Here is a 19,456-nt window from a genome sequence, read left to right as displayed (position 1 = left end):
TGTAGAAAAAAATTTTCAGTGGATTATCAAACAGAGAAAGACGAAGGCAAATACAAGACACCATTATAATATTACTTAATATTGTTTTTCAAAGCACTATTCAGTGCTTTTAAGAAATTTAATTTTCCTCATAAGAAGTGGAATACTTGAAATAATTTATTACAAGAAATACTCACATTTTCTGCAACACCTCCTCCCCACCCAGATAAAATATCCAGGGAAATTAAGCTGTTCTCTGCTTAGAATGATGTTAGAAGTCTTGAAAGTGTCAGTAACAGTCACTATAATAATATTCTCAAATCTAAAGTCATGATTATACCTAATTCTGTTTTCGGAAATCTCTAGAGTCCTTAACCTCGTCCTAAGGACCCCAGATTACATTTCTTTTTCTAATTCCCCAATCTGAAGCTGCACAGGCACCTGCTGTCCTAGTTGGTGTGGGTTCCTTCAGTTATTATCATTTGTGATTCAGCTTAAATGTAACCTCTTCCATGAGATGGCTGCTGACAAAGCCAAATGAATGCAAAAGCTCTGGGGTGTTGAGCTGGGTTCCAACTCCCAAGTGCTAAAAATATTTTATTAGAATATTTTGTAAAATAATATATAGACATGCTTGTAACATTTTTGCCTCCTGTGATCTTAGATTTCACACCAAAGAAGACTGAGGGCTAACAGTCCCATTACAAAAGGAAACATGTGGGAGGCAGATGCTCAGAGAGTCTGAATTCATGCGTCCATTTGGGACACAAAGAGAAAATATAGGCCTGAGAGCTCCTTGGAAAGTGAGGCCAGAGAAATTATAGATGAGGGATCTATTTGTCACATCATAGAAGGATACCTGCCCGTACTCATAGTTCAGGAAAACTCCAACACTGTGCACTCGCTCTCTCAAGGAGACCCTTCTTAAAGGGGGAAAGGTCCAGAAGATATAATCGGTTCCCATCATGGTCCCTGTGAGTAGGACTTTATCCCTGGAATCGTTTCTGTAGGCAAAGCCTCCGTATATACCCAGCTGCCACTGCGTTGCCTTTTCCACATCCACCTCCCAGTAGTGCCTCCCTGAGGTGAAGCTCTCCACACCCAACACAGCGGCGCTGAAGTCAAATCTCTCTGGGTGACCAGACATGTCCTGCTGGACATTCCTGAGTCTTACGCTTCTCAGATCCTCGGATAAGACCAGACAGGGATGAGCTGTTCTATGGTCCAAAGTGATAGGTCCTGCAGGGAGAAGGAAATTGAGTAAACCTGGGGGTTTGTCAGTGCTAGAGACTGATGATTTCCAACTTTCAGGGGCTGCCCAATGAGTGGGCATGAGTCTCAGGCACCGATATGGGAGAGGCAATCTAGGAGAGTCTAGGTAAAGGAAACTCTAAGCTGTTTCAATAAATGGACATCATAGAGGAACAAAGTCAGTAAGATAATGGAAGGAGATGAAATTCATCTGAGGAAGAACAAAACAAAAAATAATGGACTATGGAGAGCTTTAGAAGTACCTCTGAAACCAGAAAGGAATCTTGCCAGGCTGTAAAAGTAGCCTGATACCCAGACCTAGCCCACTATCACCTGGTACCCAACTCCAGTCCCCAAAGATCTTCTCCAAGCCTGGAACAGCCAGAAGTACTGACTCTCCTAATAGGGCAACTGATTCACGGCTCTTCCCTGTGGCTGAATTGCTCTCCTCATCTTAAATATCACCAGGGTGTGATATAAATACCTAGAAATTGCTGCCAGCGGGCCCCTGATATTGAGTAAATCAAAAGAGAACATATTAGAGGCCAGAAAACCTGTGAGAATCTTCCAGAAAAATCAAGCTGAGAACAAGAAAACTCACTGTGATTTCTTACACTTCAAAGTAGTACTTGCTTTCATTCAAGTGTAAGAATAGAAGGAGAATTTCAGCTTGATGAAAAGCAACTATGGAAAACCTACAGCTAACATCAAACTTAACGGGGAAGGACAGTGCTTTCTTTTTCCCTAAGACCAAGAAGGAAGCAGATGATTCTCACCAGTCTTATTCACCATCATACTGGAGGCCCTAGTCAGTGCAATAAGGTAAACAAACAAACAAACAAACAACCAAAAATACACAGAAAAGGCTTACAGATTGGAAAAGAAATAAAACTGTCTACATTTATAGATTACTTGACTATCTTCGTAGAGAATCTCCCCAAAATCTCTAAGAAAGTCACTAGATTTAATAAATCAGTTTAGCATAGTTGTAAGATGCAATGTCAATATACACAAATGAATAGTTCTATATACTAACAAAAACTAGAAATGAATAAAATTTCAATTATATATTTAATTCCATTAATAGCACTAAAAAATAAAATACTTAGCAATCTGTCTAATTAAATACGTATATTTGCTGAAAACTACAAAATACTGTTGAGAGAAATCAAAGACCTAAATAAATGGAGATAAATTACCTTATCCCCAAACTGTTCTATAGATTCCATGTAATCTATAAAATCCAATTAAAAACCCTAGCAGTTTTTTGTAGAAGCCAACAAGCTCATTTAAACATTTATGCGAAGAAGAATCCAGAGTAGCCAAAATAATGTTGAAAAGAACAAATCTAGAAAACTCACAGTGCCCAATTTTAAGACTTTCTATAACCAATCAAGCCAGTGTGGCATTAGCAAAAGAACAGAAGACAATGATCAATGGAATTATTAGACAATTGGATCAATGGATCTATTAGACATAAATCTGCTCATATGTGCCAACTGATTTTCAACAAATGATGTTGGAACAACTGGATATATACATGTACAAAAAAGGAGGGAGTTGTACCATATCTTGAATTATATGTAAATATTAACTCTAAATGGCTAATAGACCTGAATGCAAACACTAAAAGTGGGGGGAGGGTGTAGCTCAGCAGTAGAGTGCATGCCTAGCGTGCACAAGGTCCTTGGTTCAAAACCCAGTACCCCTATCAAAAAAAAAAAAAAAAAAAAAAAACAACAAACAAACAGGTAAACTTAATTACCTCCCCTGGCAAGAAACAAACAAAAAGCCCCAAAAAACAAAACTAAAACTGTGAAACTTCTAGAAAGAAATCTTTGTTGGGGTAAAAAAAAATATTTCTCAGGACACAAAAAGCTAAAATAATAGAAGAAAACAAAATATTAAGCTGATCTTCAAAATCTAAAACTTCTGGCACTATTAGGTAAATGAAACTATAAACCACATGAGAAATATTTGCAAATATAGTCTTTTTAAATCCTTTAGCTAAGTGGAATTTACTTTCATTTATTTCTCAAATATAAAAATAAAGTGCCTTGTGATCATGGATGCGTGTCAACTTACTTTGCAGCACTTTTAGCATTTTGCTCATTCCTGTTATTTGGCATAAATTCAGGTCTGTGATTTGGGCAGGCTCTAAACACTGAAGCAGTAGTGACTCACTCCTATTAAAGACAAAACAATCTCCGTTATCTGTGCAGACCCCAGGCCCCTTTATCCAGAGGGTGGATCTCATTGCATGGCCTCGCTATCCCTACCCCGACATCTCTACCCATGTGCTCACATATCAGACTGTAAATCTGACCCAAATGTTTTCAAAATGAGTAACTTACCTTTCCAAAGCGTATCTTGCATTCTATGGGGTGAAAAAAGAGAGATATAAAATATTACTGGGTATTTGAGCCAAGGCTTTTGTGAACTGTGCCCATGAAAATATCTTCTCTTATAATAATAAAACTCTATTTCCATGTAATTTCTTCAGCCTCATGGTGATAAATCTCAGATACCAAATTTCAACACTGAATAGGAAAAGTCAAAACAATGCTTGAAATCATTGTTATATTCCCAAGGGAAATATCTTCTATTCTTCACATTCAGAATGCTCATCATTCAAATTCTGCCCATCTATTTGCTTTCTATATCAAGGGTGGCAAGAACCGAGCCTGCTAATCTGGGGATGGTGACTGGAACCAGGTCAGGAACTGAAAATAACTAGGTCACACCTACCTGTACTTTCTGGAACTAGGCTTGGCTCTAGAAAAGAACCTAAGGGCTCTCTGCTCAGGGGCTTTTCAAATAAGAATACTCACACTGCAAATATGGGCCTGGCAGAAGGATACTGGCAGAGTCTTTAAAAGATGAAAATTTTCTTATTGAAATGGTAATACATGTTACTGCCCAAAATTTAAAATACATAACACTATACAAATAAGTCGCATCCATGTTTCCCAAGGTTACCGCTGATTACACTGTTTGTGTTTATTTTGCCCGAATTTTTGTCTGAATGTTAATGAGCATATATGTCTATACGTATTTTATAAATAGCAAAAAGTGTTTTTGCATGTTTTCTCCATTAAGGAGATATCTTAAAGATAATCTTTCAGTGTGTATAGAGCTGCTTAATTCTTTTTTTATGGCTGCAGAATATTCTACTGTATGGATACATTGTAATTTGACTAACCAGTTACTTGTCCTATTAATAAGGAACATCTCAATTCAAACTTACTATGACAGTTTTAAGGTGAGAATTCACATCATGAGGCAGCTCTACACATACTATGATTTTATGATGAGTCAGTGCTTTTGGTAGCCTTCGTGTATGAGTGAAGATCACTGGATCCTGTGTTCTAGAATTGACCTTGCATGAGTACTGCCCACTTCTCAATTCTCAAGAACTGTGGTGAAGGTTGTTTCCACAATCTTACCTGCAGCAACACTGAGGTGGATTGCCCACACTTCTTCTCTAACTCTGCGATGGTCTTTTGGAGGCTGCAGGTATGTTCAGACAGCCTGACTTCACTCTCCTTCAGTTTACTCATGTTCTCTCTCCCCAGATTGTTCAGTCTCTGCAGAAGCATCTCCTGATTACCATTCAGCAATTTCTCTTATTTGCTAATTCAACTATCTCTTTAAAAACCTGCTGTACTGCCTGTCACCTCAGTAACAGACACAATTAGATAAGGCCAGGATATCCCTCTGTGTCACTCAAGACACCGTAATAGAAACCTGATTCTCTGACACAATATATTCATGTCAACAATGATAGTATCCATGTAGTCTACTTAATCAGTTCATAACCTGGACTCAAAACCAGTCACCTTCTCTTTTTCTTTTTTTGCTATGCAGTTTTGTTCTGGCACTTTCCTATTTCCTTCATTCAATTAAAACTAAGACTTACCATAATCTAATTGAAGTTAAATTTAATCAATAAGAATTAATCAAGCCACTGATACCAGTTTCCTTTTTGTTTGGCAAAGATGCTCCACTTAGGCACACAAGCACCTGTTCATTTTTTTTCCCTTAAAGAACACAAACAATGTCATATTATACTGCTGATCTGACAACTTGCTTTTTTCTTAATAAATACGCTCTTGGAGAGCATTCCTTATCCATACATATAAAGCCATCTTATCTTCCCTAAATGAAGAGCATTCCACTGTATGTCCATAATACAATGTATTTCATGAATCCCATATTAATAACCTGGATATAGGCTGTATCTAATCTCTTTTGTTATCAACAAATGTTATAGTAATAATAATGCCTAATACTTATCAAGTGCATAATATGTTCCATTGTTACTTAAAGAGCTTTGTGTAGATAATCACATCCAATCCTCAAAACAATATTAAGAACTAAGGGCCATTATTATCCCCATTTTACAGGTAAGGAAACCAAGTCAGAGGTTAAGGAACATGTCTAAGGGACACTTAGAGGCTAGTAAATTGCAGAACCCAGAAAGGAATCTCAATCTGGCTTCAAAGACTACCTCTAACCCCTGGCTCTATACTGAAAAAAACTTTGTAACATTCCCTCATCCATGTGTCTTTTTTTATGCATGTTAAGTATATCTGCAAGATAAATTATCAGAAAGAGAATTGCTGGGTGAATATATACATTCTCTCAATATACCCATGATTGTTCCTGGATGTCTTCTTCTGAAATTGATATAATGTTCAGTTCTTCTTTCTCTGATTTCCCAAAGATTGTGAGGATGTCATTTTCCACATCTCACCTGTAGTATTTCCTGGAACTTCTCCCTTAGCTCTGTGGCAAACTGCATCGGTTGGTTCTGATTTGCTTCTCTCAAGTTCAGGTTGAATACATACCTTTGCAGGCCCTGGAGGTTCACCATGTTTTCTTCAATCATCAACTGGAAACTTATCCTATATTCAGACTCAATCATTTCTTTAAAATTCTGCTCCTCTTCCTTCATCATAGATATAGACATGACAGATTTCAGGTTAAACACAACAGATAAATATCTATAGCCACTATCCATCTATAATTCTAATACAAAGACAAGGAATTATAAAGTACAGGGGAAGAAATAAAAGGCATCAAGACAAAGGACAAAGGGCATTTCAGAGTCAAAATCAGCCAAGATATCAACACAATCTTAGAACATGAAACGCAGATGAAGAAATGTTAATTGTTAGAAAACAGGAATGTACAACCTCAGTGACCAAAGAGGAGATAAGGAAAATGAGAAGACATGTAAATGGCTTTTGCTGATGCTTTGGATGGGGGTGTGAGAAACGAGGAATCAACGGGTGACTCCAAGGTTTTCAGACAAAGTAATTGAAAAAAGTTGCCAAAACATAGAAAGGAAAACTATGGAAGGGACATATTCCAGAAGTGGGAGTGTATTAGCAGCTCAGTTTGGGACATGCTGATTTTGACCGGTCATTTAGACACCCAAGGAGAGATGCTAAGTAGGAAGCCAGACACGGAAGCCCACCACTCAGAAATCTGAGCTAGAGACATATGCTGGGAACAGTCAGCTTAACGGACGATATTTCACCTCATGAGTCTATGGAGTCAAGATTTACCAAGAACATGACTATTCTCACCACTTCTACCACTACCCCTCAGTTCACCATCACCTGTCCTGATTATCACAACAGTCCCCTTTGGGTCCCCCGACCTGTGCTCTCACCCGCTTACAGTCTATTCTCATTTCAGCAGCTAGAGTGCTCCTTTGAAAAGAATGGAAGTTAGATCAAATTACTCTGCTGTTCAAAAGTTTCTGCTGGCTTCCTTATTTCATTAAAAAAAAGAAAAAGAAAATCAACCACCTCGTATGATTTGGCCTTCAGATCTCATCATCTGTTAGCCTCCATTTCCTTCACAACCCCAACAAGGATACACCAGGCTGGAGATTTTTGTACTTGCCCTTTCCTCTACCTAGAATATTCTTCCCAAGGCTGCACAGCTCACTTCTTCACCTCGAGTATTCTCAAATGCCACTTTCTGAATGACAAGGTCCTGATGACTTTATTTAAAAGTATATCCAATCACTCTTTTCTGCTTTAAAAAAAAATGTATAGCACTTACAATGTGACATACTATACATTTTACTAGGTTTGTTTACTTCCACTAGAATGTCAACTGCACAAGGGCAGAATTGTTTCTCTTCACGGCTGAATCCCCAGCCCCTAGCATAGCTCCCAGCAAACACTGGGACCCCAATATTTGTTATATGGTGCTTGGAGCTGAAAAAAATGAAGATCAACTGTTGAATAATTCTTGTACAGCCAGGGAATTCTCCCACCTACCATTCTCAACTAGATGCTTACTTTCTTTAAAAATGGAAAGAGAAGATCTCAAATCTGGGATACCTGGCAGAATAGTTAAATATAAAGAGAGAGTGTGAAATCAGAAGTGAAACATGTGCTTAATGGATAGCAATCCCCCGACGTGGATAGTGATTCTCAAACTGCCCTTCAAAAGGCTTCAGGATTTATATGGCCACCAACAGTGGCCACATAAGATGCTCATTCTCCTATGGCATTGTTATAAACTGTGCTATCAATCTTTTTGATCTTTGCCAAAAAGGGATGCAAATGTCATCTCAGAAATTTAATAAAAATGTAAGTTAATTTGTATTTCTCTCACCATGAACAAAGTTCAGGATCTTCTTGTATGTTCAAAAGATAGTTGAATTTTCTTCTCTGTGAAAAGACTCTCATGTCTTTGATCATTTCTCTATTGAGTTTCTAGTCTTTTGCTTACTGACTTTTAAGAGCTCTTTATTGGTTAAGAATTAACATTTTTCCCACTTATGGATTTCAAATATTTTCCCCTGCTTTGTCATTTGTCTTTTGATTGTATTTATGTTATGTGCTATGCAACATTATAGGTAATTTCCCCCTAAGAATCAAGCACTGACCTGCATCATCACCATTCTTTCTTGCTCATCAGCCAACATGCTTTTAGCTACTTCAAGTTTCTCCTTCAGTGTGGTCAATATCTCCTGGAATAACTTCTGCAGAGAAATGTATCACAATTCCAGGTAAAGTAATTGCTTTGCAACAGTTAGATCCCTAACCTTAGACGACTGAAAGGCCAAAAGCCCTGACTATGTTTTCATCACCTCGAAGTTGAAGGTCCACATTTGGTAACTGTCTAGTATTCTTTGATAAATATCAACTAGGGAAATGGTCTTGGAGGATCAGAATATCTATCCCGCAAATAAATAAGGTAATAAATAAGAGAAGGCAGCCAGAGTGACACAGGGCTCTGGGATCTGCATGAAGCTTACCCTGTAATTCTCAGCAGTCTCTTGTAATCCATACACCGTGTGATTCTTGTGCTCCTGGGACTGGAAGTACTTGTCACAAAGCATCATTTGGTCATCACCGCAGAACAGCTGTGGTGGCTCCAGGTGTTTTTCACAGCAGGCATCTTCTGGGATTTTTTGCTCTAACTGAGAAGGGAGCCTTTTAGACATCCCGGCAGGTGGCCCTAGTTGAAGACTGGCTGTTTCTGATGTGGAATACCTCCCGGCACTCTGAACAGGAAAAGAGAGGCGGTGTTCCGCGGCAGGCACACTTGTCAATCTCAGTCCACGTCGTCGGAGCTGGTCAGCGTATTCCTGTCTCTCACCCAGCAAAGCTTCAGCAGCCACGTGATTGAGTAAGGAGACACGAGTTACACCAGCATTCTAAGATTAGAGGAGCTGTCCCAAGTTTTCTGAGAATTTCAAGAAACTGGTTGAAAATTATTTACAAGTGACAACATAGCATACTACTTCCTTCTAAGTCATTAAAAAAAAAAATGGCGCTCAGTGGAAGGTACAATGTGGAAAAGAGCAGCGGAGGAACTTCCCCGACTGAGGGGAGGCAGAGCCTGGCCATAGGCAGTCAGGTCGCAAATTTAAGGAACCACTCACTCTCCCAGTGCTTGCAGGAGCCAGAAAGTGAGGTCTTTTTTGAGAGCTTCCTTAAATGAGAGGGGGGGGGAGCACTTCTGGGCTCCTTTGGTGCGCATGCCTGAGAAGCACTCACCTCTGGGCTCCTTAGGCGCATGCCCGAGAGGCGCTCACTTTCGGGCTCCTTAGGCGCATGCCTGAGAGGCACCCACCTCCGGGCTCCTTAGGCGCATGCCCGAGAAGCACTCACCTCCGGGCTTCTTAGGCGCATGCCCGAGAGGCGCTCACTTTCGTGCTCTCTAAGTGCGCAGGAGCTTGTGAGGCAACGCAAGTTTTGCGCCTAAAGCCTAAGGCAAGTCTCATTGGAGACCTGGCCATTAAAGGATGTTTGTTAAGCAAATAGATAAAAATGCCCCCAAAATAAATAAAACCTTTCCAAAAATACTAAAGGGAAACTGAATATATTTATATGTACATATATACATGTAAATCTATACATATAGATATATATTTTAAGGTAACAGAACAAAGGGGTCTATAATCTACGTCTCCATTTCCAGACAATTCTGATTATCTTTGAGCAACAATTCTACCTGTTCTCTAGAAATATTTAAATTATATTCTTAAAATGTATTACCTACTGAATTTGGGAAACTCTTTCCCAATAAAGAATTGCTTTAGTCTAACCCTATCTCTAGCCATTGGTGGGTGGCAGCATAACACCAAGTATTAATTTCTCAAAATTTACATCTAATTTACATCTGTCCCCAATTCCTCTCATCAACCAGCTCTTTTGACAACATCTCTTGAAAGGAATTGATCTGACAGATTGCAGAATCCCCAAACTTCCATTTCTGGATTTACTAGCTTCTCCTGCTTCTCATGCTCTCACTTTCACCCAGATTCTGAAATCAACTAGATCTCTTGTCCTTTCACTCGTTTTTAAGAGATGCGAAAAACTTTTTAAATTCTGAAGTTAATTATTCTTATATATATGGTAACACTGTTACCTTGTTAAGAGTACATACTAAAGCAGCAGTTTTAAAGTATGATTCCCAAGACTTGATCTTCCTTTTCACTGTGTTTACATTAGCACTGATAGAAGATAAAACTGCTGGTGTCTTACCATTAATCAAGGAAGTGGCACCAAACAGTACAATAGTCATTTCTTGTATTTTTACAATCCCTACCTACTTGGATGATCCCAGTTTAAAAACAAAAGCCTGTTTTACTTAAGAACGTTCTTATTTCTTGATGCTATAATAAAATATTAAATCTCAACTACTGAGTACAGGATTTAGTGTTCTGGGTGACAAGATGGAAAGCACGTGTAAAGCATTATGCTGCAAATAGAAAAACAATGGTTGTCTCAAGAAAGCATTTTCAATGATTGTTTGGGTTGCAAGCCATACTAGCCACTTTTCTTCCCCCCTATAGGACACTTTGAGTAAAAAGAGCAAATGAGAAAAACTGTGCTTGTTCAGATGTAGTGACTTGGAAAGACATTTTCCCAACCACGGACAGAATGACCCTGTCATTTCAACGAAACCAACTGAGAGTATTAGTTCCCAATGATAAAATTTGAGCTTTGAAGCAAAAATGAGAGTTTTGGAAAACATGAATCTACTATTCTAAGCTTAACAGCTTCCCAATACTTAAGTCTTTTCTGATGAAATTGGTGGTGATAGTAAATGTTAGTTTTTGCTATTGCATAGTGAATTATGTCAACATTTGGAAAATCTGCAAACTGAGTGAACCAATATTTTCCAAGGACCAATCAATGCATAATGTTGTAAGATTATGCAATGGTAAAGTGGATTCAAAGTATAAGGCAGACAAATGGATTTTAATGTTACAGAGGACAAAATGTTCATTAATATGATTAAAAAACAATTATCTGAAAAAAGTATTAGAATGATCTCCCCTTTTCCAACTAAGTATTTGTGTGAGGACAGATTTTCTTCATCTACTTCAACTAAAATAACATTACAATAGGTAGAATGCTGGAGCAGACATAATAGTCATCTTCTGATAAACCAGAAATTAAAGAGATTTGCAAGACTGTAAAACCATGTCATTATTCTCAATAATTGTTCAGAAAAAGTTCTTCATAAAAATGTTAGTTTTAAAAAATATTAAAAATAAACATCAGTTTTAACAAGGTCCTACAGTATAGCATAGGGAACTTAATTCACTATCCTATAATAAACCACAATGGAAAAGGATATGTAAAAGAATATATATTCCCAATTTACTTTTAGCTTGCATTTATCTTATTACAAATAAAGCTATTATTTTCATATTCTTAAGAGCCACTTTTGTTTCTTTTCCTGTGAATCATATGTTTAGCCTTTCAGCTGTTTTTTTCCACCAGGTTTTGGTCTTTTTTCTTAATTTTAAGAGATACTTAAACACTGAAAAGATTATGCCCTTGTTATTATACAAATTGCAACTCTTTCCCTCTACTTGTCATTTGGATTTGAATTTACCTCAATTCTTTCTTACTGAATCCTTCAAACTCTTGTAGTATCTCTTGTCTTGCCTCCCTAAACATGTCCTAGACTGAAAATAAAACTGATCAGTCACAAAAATGAGCAAGTTTAGAAATTCAGTGGTCACTCCTGGCTTTATCTTACTTAAGCTCTCAGCAATCAACATAGTTGGCCAGGACTCTCCTAAAATGGCTTCTTCTCTTTGCAACCAAGATCGTGTAAATGACATCCATCCTGCTTTACTGGTCTGTTTCTCAGTATTCCTTTTTGGCTTCACATCCTCTTGAACCTCCAAGTTTTGGGGGTACTTCAAGGATCAGTTCCAGTCCCTTCCCTTATTCCAGTTCCACGGTGTCTCCCTAGGTAATCACACTGACTTCCAAAAGTTTGAGTACCACTGTCCAATTTAATCTTTTGTCCAGCCCTGGAACTCCCAACTCATTTGCAATAAATGTCTAGTAAGCACCCCCACATTAATATATTTGTAACACTGTTTGGGATTTCAATCAATAATATCTTCCCTTCCACCAACTCACTTTAAAATTCCATTTAGAAGCATAGTTTAAACCACCATCATTTCATCATCTCAACTAGTGTATAGTCTCCCCTGCCCCAGTTCCATCTCCAACTCCTCTCAGCTCAACAAACAGAATACTATTTTAAAACCTAACTCAGGTTTGTAGTAACTTTCCAGGGCACTTAGGATAAAATCCAAATGTTTAACCGAGTTCTAGATAGTCTGGTCCCCTGCTGGCATCTCACCTATAGCTTACTTCCAACAATTTTAGCTCCTTTCCTCCCTACAGTTAGTTCTCAGCTCAAACATCACTTCCTCAGAGAGGCCTTTCTGCAATTACCCAATTTGAAATACCTTCCCACCATTCACAATCATCTTATTTTTTTTGTATCTTTTTTTCATATATAATGCTCAATAATTTTTGAAATTTTAAATCAAACCAGCACAAAGGAAATTGATGAAGGACAGAGAATAGAGATGAAATATTTTTACAGAAACCAAGAGAAAGAAAAGTCAGAGAATAATATGTCTCATTAATGTTATCTATGTACTACAGTTCATACCTATCCTTATCTTGTTTTTCCTAATTTTATTTATTTTTCGCCCTAGCTTTCTCACTTACCCTTTTTATACCATTGCATATATTTTTTTTTAAGCTTCCATAAATACTAAAATCAAGTTGAGGTATTTAAAGAAAACCATGATTAAGGAAATGATCTTCAGAGAGAAGCTTACCTTTCCTTGTAATCCTGAGTATTTTCTTTCGGGAAAATAGCCAGAAATGGAGACTGAAGAGCTTTTGTCGTTTTAGCTACTCCCTCACTCTCTCCCTTTCTTCTTCAGGCAGGAAACCTTCTAAGGTTTCAAATCCTATCCATATGATAATCTAGAACAGTGGTTATCGAACTTCAGTAGCAATAGAATCATTTAACAGTTTAGTCAAACAGATTTCTAGGCCCCACCCTGACAGTCAGTTAGGATAGATCTTGCATGGAGTCTTAATTTACATTTTAATGAGCTCCTAGAAAATACTGAATATCCCAGCACCTTGATCAGGAGTTTCAGTCTCTTTGGATGGGTGATTATTTTGTTCTTTGCTGCATCTCCAAGGTCTTACATACTGCCTACCAGGTAGTAGCCCCTTAATTAGTTTTTTTTTCTTTAATGAACCTCATGTATATAGTAACAATTTCACAGGAAGAAATTCTTCTACAAGCCATTACCCTAGAATCTCATCGTGCTCTCTCCTTAGCCATACCATTTTCTCTTAAGCCATTAAATAGTTTCACTAGAGAACAGTGCCTGATTTCATTGCTTCCAGAATGTTTGCTGAAGGGAAGTGATCATTGCATTATTTGTAGATGGAAAGTCAAGAGTAGCAATGACTGCGTGACTGAGGAATGTGTCACGATGGGAGGTCAGGGGACAGTTCCAGAAATCTTAGATATGATTGACCGCAGAGGAAAGAAAATCTGCAGAGCTTCCCTAGTTTTACATTCTGTCTCTGGAAGGTTTTTCATTTTTGCTTTTTACATCAGTCAATTCCTTGCTGATCAAACATCAGTGCTTTGTTTCGTTTTTTTAAATTGTTTGTTTAAAAAAAAATGCTTACAGGACAATGAGAAAATTCTTTGGCTTGCTCTCCGATCTTCCAAAACCCGGTTCCACCCTAAGTATATCCTTTCTCTCTATCTCAAACAGCACTCCCCACCCACGCCCTCTTCTCCTTTGAGTAGATTGCATTCTTTTCTGTGTGTCCCTCCCTCCTCTGCCTCCTTCTCTTTCTACCCAGTTCTCCTTTTTTCTTTTAAGCTTTGATGCAACCAACTTCTGTGAAGATTTTATCAATCACTTTGGTCATTTATTCTTGAGTTTCATAATTCATATGACTTCATTTTGACAGGAAAACATCATAACCTTTCAATCAAGGGGTAAAACATCAAAATTCTCACATCCTGGAGTCTCCTAAAGCCCTTCTTAGAGAAAGTAAATAGTAAATTATTCTGGAAGACAATATGTTTTAACTTAAGATAATGCTATAAATAGCACACTATGCTACACAGTGTGCTACGTTTTTTTGTATCTACGTATTTCCCACAGTCCATGAGATATGTGGTATCAATACATTTTGTAGTTGATAAAGCTGATGATTTCAAGTTTAAGTAGTTGACCCAGAGCATTCAGTACAGACAGTTACAGATCTGGGGATTTGAATCACAGCTAAATTTCAGAATACTTTACTTCTATGACATGTTAACTAAAATTTTGGCCAATTTATAAAAGAAAGCATCTCAAATTTGCATTACAGTTTATCACAAGATACTTTCAAAGGCCTACTCTAACAATATTATAGTATCTTTGAGTACTACAATTGTGTGATTTAAAAACCTACCTTAAGCATTAAATCGTTATGATAAATTGAGCTTATAGACTTAATGGCCTCCTCTGCAGATCCTGAAACTCAGCTGGGTGGTTGTTTATCTATGGATTAATAATTAGGATTAATTATTAGGATTTATGTTAAAATCCTAATCTCCCAACATGATGGCATTAGGAGGTGGGGCCTTTGGGAGGTGATTAGATCCTGAGACTGGAGACTTGATGATGAGGTTAGTGCTCTTATAAAAGAGGATCCCCCAGAGTTTCCTAATCTTTGAGCAAAGGCCCAGTGAGAACCAGGAAGAAGGCCCTCATTAGACTGTGACCAAGCTGGCAGCTTTATCTTAGAGTTCCAGCCCCCAGAACTATGAGCACTAAATGTTTATAGCCACTCAGTCTGTATTTTGTCATAGCAGACCAGACTAAGATACTAGTGTTCTTTACATATTATTAGTAAGTCGACTTCTGTCCACCCGTCGAGGTCGCTGCCACTACCATGGCTCAGTACAAAGGGGCCGAGAGCGAGGCGAGCCGCGCCATACACCTGCTGAAGCGGGAGAAGCAGCGCGAGCAGATGGAGCATATGAAGCAGAGGATAGCCCAGGAGAACCTAGTGAAATCCAACATTGACCGGAAGTTCTCCGCGCACTACGATGCCGTGGAGGCGGAGCTCAAGTCCAGCATGGTGGGTCTGGTGACGCTGAATGACGTGAAGATGAAGCAGCAGGCACTGGTGAAGGAGTGGGAGAAGCAGCTGGCCAAGAAGGAGCAGCAGAAGGAGCTACAGCGGAAGCTGGAGAAGCTGCGAGAGAAGGAGCACAAGGAGGAGGCCAAGCGGAAGATCTCCAGCCTGTCCTTCACCCTGGAGGAAGAAGAGGAGGCAGGCGAGGAGGACGAGGAGCTGGAAAGGAAAGCGTTCACCACAAAGAAGAGGAAGCTGGGGAAGAACCCAGATGTGGACACAAACTTCCTGCCTGACCGAGACCGGGAGGAGGAGGAGAATCGGCTCCGAGAAGAGCTAAGGCAGGAGTGGGAAGCCAAGCAGGAGAAGATCAAGAGTGAGGAGATGGAAATCACGTTCAGTTACTGGGACGGCTCTGGGCACCGGCGGACAGTCAATATGAAAAAGGGCAACACCATGCAGGAGTTCCTGCAGAAGGCGCTCGAGATCCTGCGCAAAGACTTCGGTGAGCTCAGGTCAGCAGGGGTGGAGCAGCTCATGTACATCAAGGAGGACCTGATCATACCCCATCACCACAGCTTCTATGACTTCCTTGTCACCAAGCCACGCGGGAAGAGCGGGCCGCTCTTTAACTTCGACGTTCACGATGATGTGCGGCTGCTCAGTGACGCCACCGTGGAGAAGGACGAGTCGCACGCCGGCAAGGTGGTATGAGGAGCTGGTACCAGAATAACAAGCACATCTTCCCCTCCAGTCGCTGGGAGCCATACGACCCCGAGAAGAAATGGTACAAGTACACGATCTGGTGAATGTGGAGGTGACATGGCCCCAGGCCTCGGGGCACAGTTGTGAAGTGATATCTCATTGTGCTTTTGATTTGTATTTCCCTGATAATTAGTGACCTTGAGCACCTTTTTTACATACATACCTGTTGGTCTGATGTGTTTTTGGAGAAATGTCTATTCACTTCTTTAGCCCATATTTTAATTGGGTTATTAATTCTTTCACTTTTCTCTTTTTTGGTTTTTCTTTGTTTGTCTGTTATTGAGTTGTAAAATTTACTTATATATTTTGGAAATTAACTCATTATCTAATAAATAGTTTGCAAATATTTTCTCCTATTCTATTGGTTGCCTTTTTCACGCTGTCTCTTTGTAGCACAAAAGCTTTTAAGTTTAATGTAGTCCCACTTGTCTATTTTTTGCCTTTGTTGCCTGTGCTTTCAGTGTCATACCCATGAAATTCCATACTTTTTCTATGCTTCTATGTATACAGATACACTATCAACCTGTATAGCATGCCCTCATTTTTGTAGGCAAAAAATACATATTAACCTAATTTTTCTTGTTTATATTTAAACTATTTGGGAGAGCAAAAATGTATCTCCCCCTTAACATTATATTACAAATGTCATGTCATGTCAGTGTACATAAACAGGTATGTTATTTTTTAATGGCTATGTACCCACAAGAAGAGCTATTATTTTTACATATATATTTATCTATGACCTCTTCATAATTTAAGATTGGGTATTTGATGCATGTGTTCCAAATTCTCTTTCCCAGACTGTCATTTAAAAACATTTATTTGGTTATTTTGTTATTTTGCTGTATAAAGTCTTTAATTTTTAGCTTTTTAACATAATCTTTCCTTAGTGGTGTCTAAGCTCCACAGCACGCTTTAAAAAGCCTTCTCTAAGTCATCCACTTTAAATTTCTACTATGTTACCAATTATCTCCTCTTATAATGTGCTTCATCCTTTAGATGCAATAATTGACCATATATTTAACAAATATGCTTCTCACTTGTTAAGTAGATGTGAGGTAATATAAAATATGACACATGCAAAAATAAAATAATATAAGTAAATAAGGTGAAAAAAGCAATGCAATACAAAGAGAAATACTGAGTAGAAATTCATGACTAGAGAGGGGAAAATACACACACACACATACATCTGGAATACACATTGGTGTAAATTGTTAGGTAGAGATGCAACTTTTTTTGCCAGATGGCTACTCCAACTTGTCCTAAACCATTTATTGGATAATCTATCTTTTCCACACTGATATGAAATGAAAGACATATTTTTAAAACCAGGCTTTCAAGCAAGATCTTTCCCAAATAAGTCCCCATCTACCCCACTACCTCCAACAATGAATAAGCCCTCACCATATCTTTAAGTTTCTTCTTTTCTGTGTGTTTCAAGCCTCATTGTAATGTCAGTGATAGTTGTGATTGTGGACCTCTTGGGGTATCCCTACTGTCACCTCCTCAGGAGGAGACAGGCCAGAGAAGGAGCTATTTGAGTTGTTGATCTCAGAAATCATGTCTGGCAGTGTAGTGTCATGACGGTTGTTAGAATGTATTCTGGGAAGGCTGGCCCACTCTATAAATTTCTTCATCTGTGAATTAAGCCTAATCAGTGTGTTCACAGCGAAGGTAAAGAAGTCTGCACTCCCAACAGTGAATGTAGCCAATAATTTCAGATACTTGTCCCACAATCATGCCATAATGACAACTGTCTAATTTACTTCTCAAAGCACTTGAGCACCATTCATTTCATTGACATAACTGGAAGTTTTCACCCACTCACAAATGAGATGCAGTGTAGCGTCTGTAGAAGAGAATGACTCAGGGAGGTAGGAGACCCAGTTTCCTAGCCCTGACCTGACTCATGTAGTAAGTATTCAGAGAACCAACTCAGTTTATTTGTCTCAGTTTCTTCATATATGACCTCTGGGTTTCCAATTAGATAAAAGACTGTGATTCTATAACAACTTGGTTCCCCTACTTGTTCACTTAAAACTTATTTACAGACGAGTTGAGCCCTTGCTATGTGCAAAGAATTCTTCTAGTCATCGATGAGTAAGATGTGGTTATTGTATTGAGCTTATGAAAGGAGTTAATTTGGAAGAGGGAAGTGGGATGGAACAGATCAGTGTGGCTTGAACTTAGAACATGCCAGTCTCCCCATTCCAAATTGGAATACAGGCTCTGTGATGCACTATAACTCTATTGTGGGGCTTATTCTAATGATTCTGGCCAATGTTAAAGACTCCTGAGTTTGTATGGGAATAACACACTGAATGTAGGTGGTAGTTCATAAATTATTTTTCCAGTGATGGCAATTCATAATACTGTAGTTTTTGTTTGCTTGTTTGTGTTTTTTTTTTTTTTTTTTTTTTTTTGCAAGACCTTTATTTGAGACTAACTCCTAAGAATATTTTGAAGCTGTGCCCCCAGTTACTGGCCTAGGAGCAATCTGAACAGTAGAGATTTCATGTCCCCAACCTGATGTTACCACTCTTCCTACTTAAACTAGTATAATTCTTTGCTCTGGTGCTTCCTTTTTCTGGCAAATTCTCACCCCAATAATTCACACATGCTATACAAAAAGGATGCATGATTAACACATTAATAACTTCAGAAAGATGAGTTTTGACTAGGAGGAAGAAAGGTGGAGGAAGAACCATTTCCAGCCAGAAAACTTCTTTTGACAAAAGTTCAAGATAAGGAAACACTTAACATCCTGTAGGAGATGAGTGGGAAAGAAGAATCCGTTGGAACCATGAAAGTCAGAAAGGAATTCATGGATAACACGGGTAATGGAGAACCATGGAAGGTTGCCAAGCTGGAGATTGATAGGAAAAAAAATAGAAAGAAGGTATGATAAAATAGATGGGAGTACAGAACTAGACAGACTCTGAAGAAGAGCTTTTAAGGTTCCACTTCCTGGCGTACGGTGAGTGGAGGACAGGCCATAACAAGAACTGACTTATGAGCATATGACACAGCAACTTTATAGGACTTGGTGCTAATCTCATGGTCATTGTACACAATGACATCTGCATACTGTACATTTATTTTTTCATGGGTCTAAAAATAATGTCTGCACATTGAATTTCTGTCCAGTAAGAAGTGATGAGAGGTTTAATAAGGCCTAGTTTAAACATTTTCAAAGAGTGAAAATAAGTGAGCAAAATTATATTTGCCCTAAAATATAATTTTTTCCATCCACTCTGTAACGTAAAGGCTCCTTGAGGCAACTTCCAGCAACAATGCTGTTTTGCTGCTATGATGGCAGAGAGGTGAGTTTCACGGTCTACAGGGCAGAGCAATAAATATAACCCTAACAATCCATTGTGCATCTAAAGTCAGGGAATACTTCAATGGAATTGTTTTCATTTGGGGGGTGAATCAAATCAAATCAAAGGACACAGAACCTGATAAAGTAGCAAAAAGCTTGTAGGCTTTGGTCA

General features: G+C 38.6%; 2 protein-coding genes across 2 annotated transcripts; one reads left to right on the top strand and one right to left on the bottom strand.

Moving 5' to 3' along the window:
• Positions 1-223: 223 nt before the first annotated feature.
• Positions 224-8,990, bottom strand: TRIML2 (tripartite motif family like 2). The gene is made up of 7 exons (XM_014564820.2): positions 8,516-8,990; positions 8,144-8,239; positions 5,987-6,181; positions 4,677-4,817; positions 3,585-3,607; positions 3,316-3,416; positions 224-1,218 (listed from the first exon to the last, which is right to left on the bottom strand). The coding sequence occupies exons 1-7, from the start codon at positions 8,702-8,704 to the stop codon at positions 647-649; spliced, it is 1,317 nt and encodes a 438-aa protein (XP_014420306.1). The 5' UTR covers positions 8,705-8,990; the 3' UTR covers positions 224-646.
• Positions 8,991-15,008: 6,018 nt separating this feature from the next.
• LOC102507117 (protein FAM50A) lies at positions 15,009-15,996 on the top strand. Its single transcript, XM_014564822.2, has one exon. It carries the CDS (start codon positions 15,009-15,011, stop codon positions 15,906-15,908), a length of 900 nt encoding a protein of 299 aa, XP_014420308.2. The 3' UTR covers positions 15,909-15,996.
• The last annotated feature ends 3,460 nt before the right edge of the window (positions 15,997-19,456 follow it).

The sequence above is a fragment of the Camelus ferus genome, chromosome 26, assembly GCF_009834535.1.
Source record: "Camelus ferus isolate YT-003-E chromosome 26, BCGSAC_Cfer_1.0, whole genome shotgun sequence".
Taxonomy (NCBI): domain Eukaryota; kingdom Metazoa; phylum Chordata; class Mammalia; order Artiodactyla; family Camelidae; genus Camelus; species Camelus ferus.
This window is presented reverse-complemented; position numbering and strand designations above follow the sequence as displayed.

Excerpts from the sequence above, each read along its gene's own strand:
- TRIML2 (XM_014564820.2), bottom strand. The coding sequence starts at position 8,704 with ATGTCTAAAAGGCTCCCTTCTCAGTTAGAGCAAAAAATCCCAGAAGAT. Across the intron at positions 6,182-8,143 it reads AAAGAATGGTGATGATGCAG|GAAGAGGAGCAGAATTTTAA; the intron begins GTCAGTGCTTGA and ends TCTATGATGAAG. Across the intron at positions 3,417-3,584 it reads GCAAGATACGCTTTGGAAAG|GAGTGAGTCACTACTGCTTC; the intron begins GTAAGTTACTCA and ends TGTCTTTAATAG.
- LOC102507117 (XM_014564822.2), top strand. The coding sequence starts at position 15,009 with ATGGCTCAGTACAAAGGGGCCGAGAGCGAGGCGAGCCGCGCCATACAC.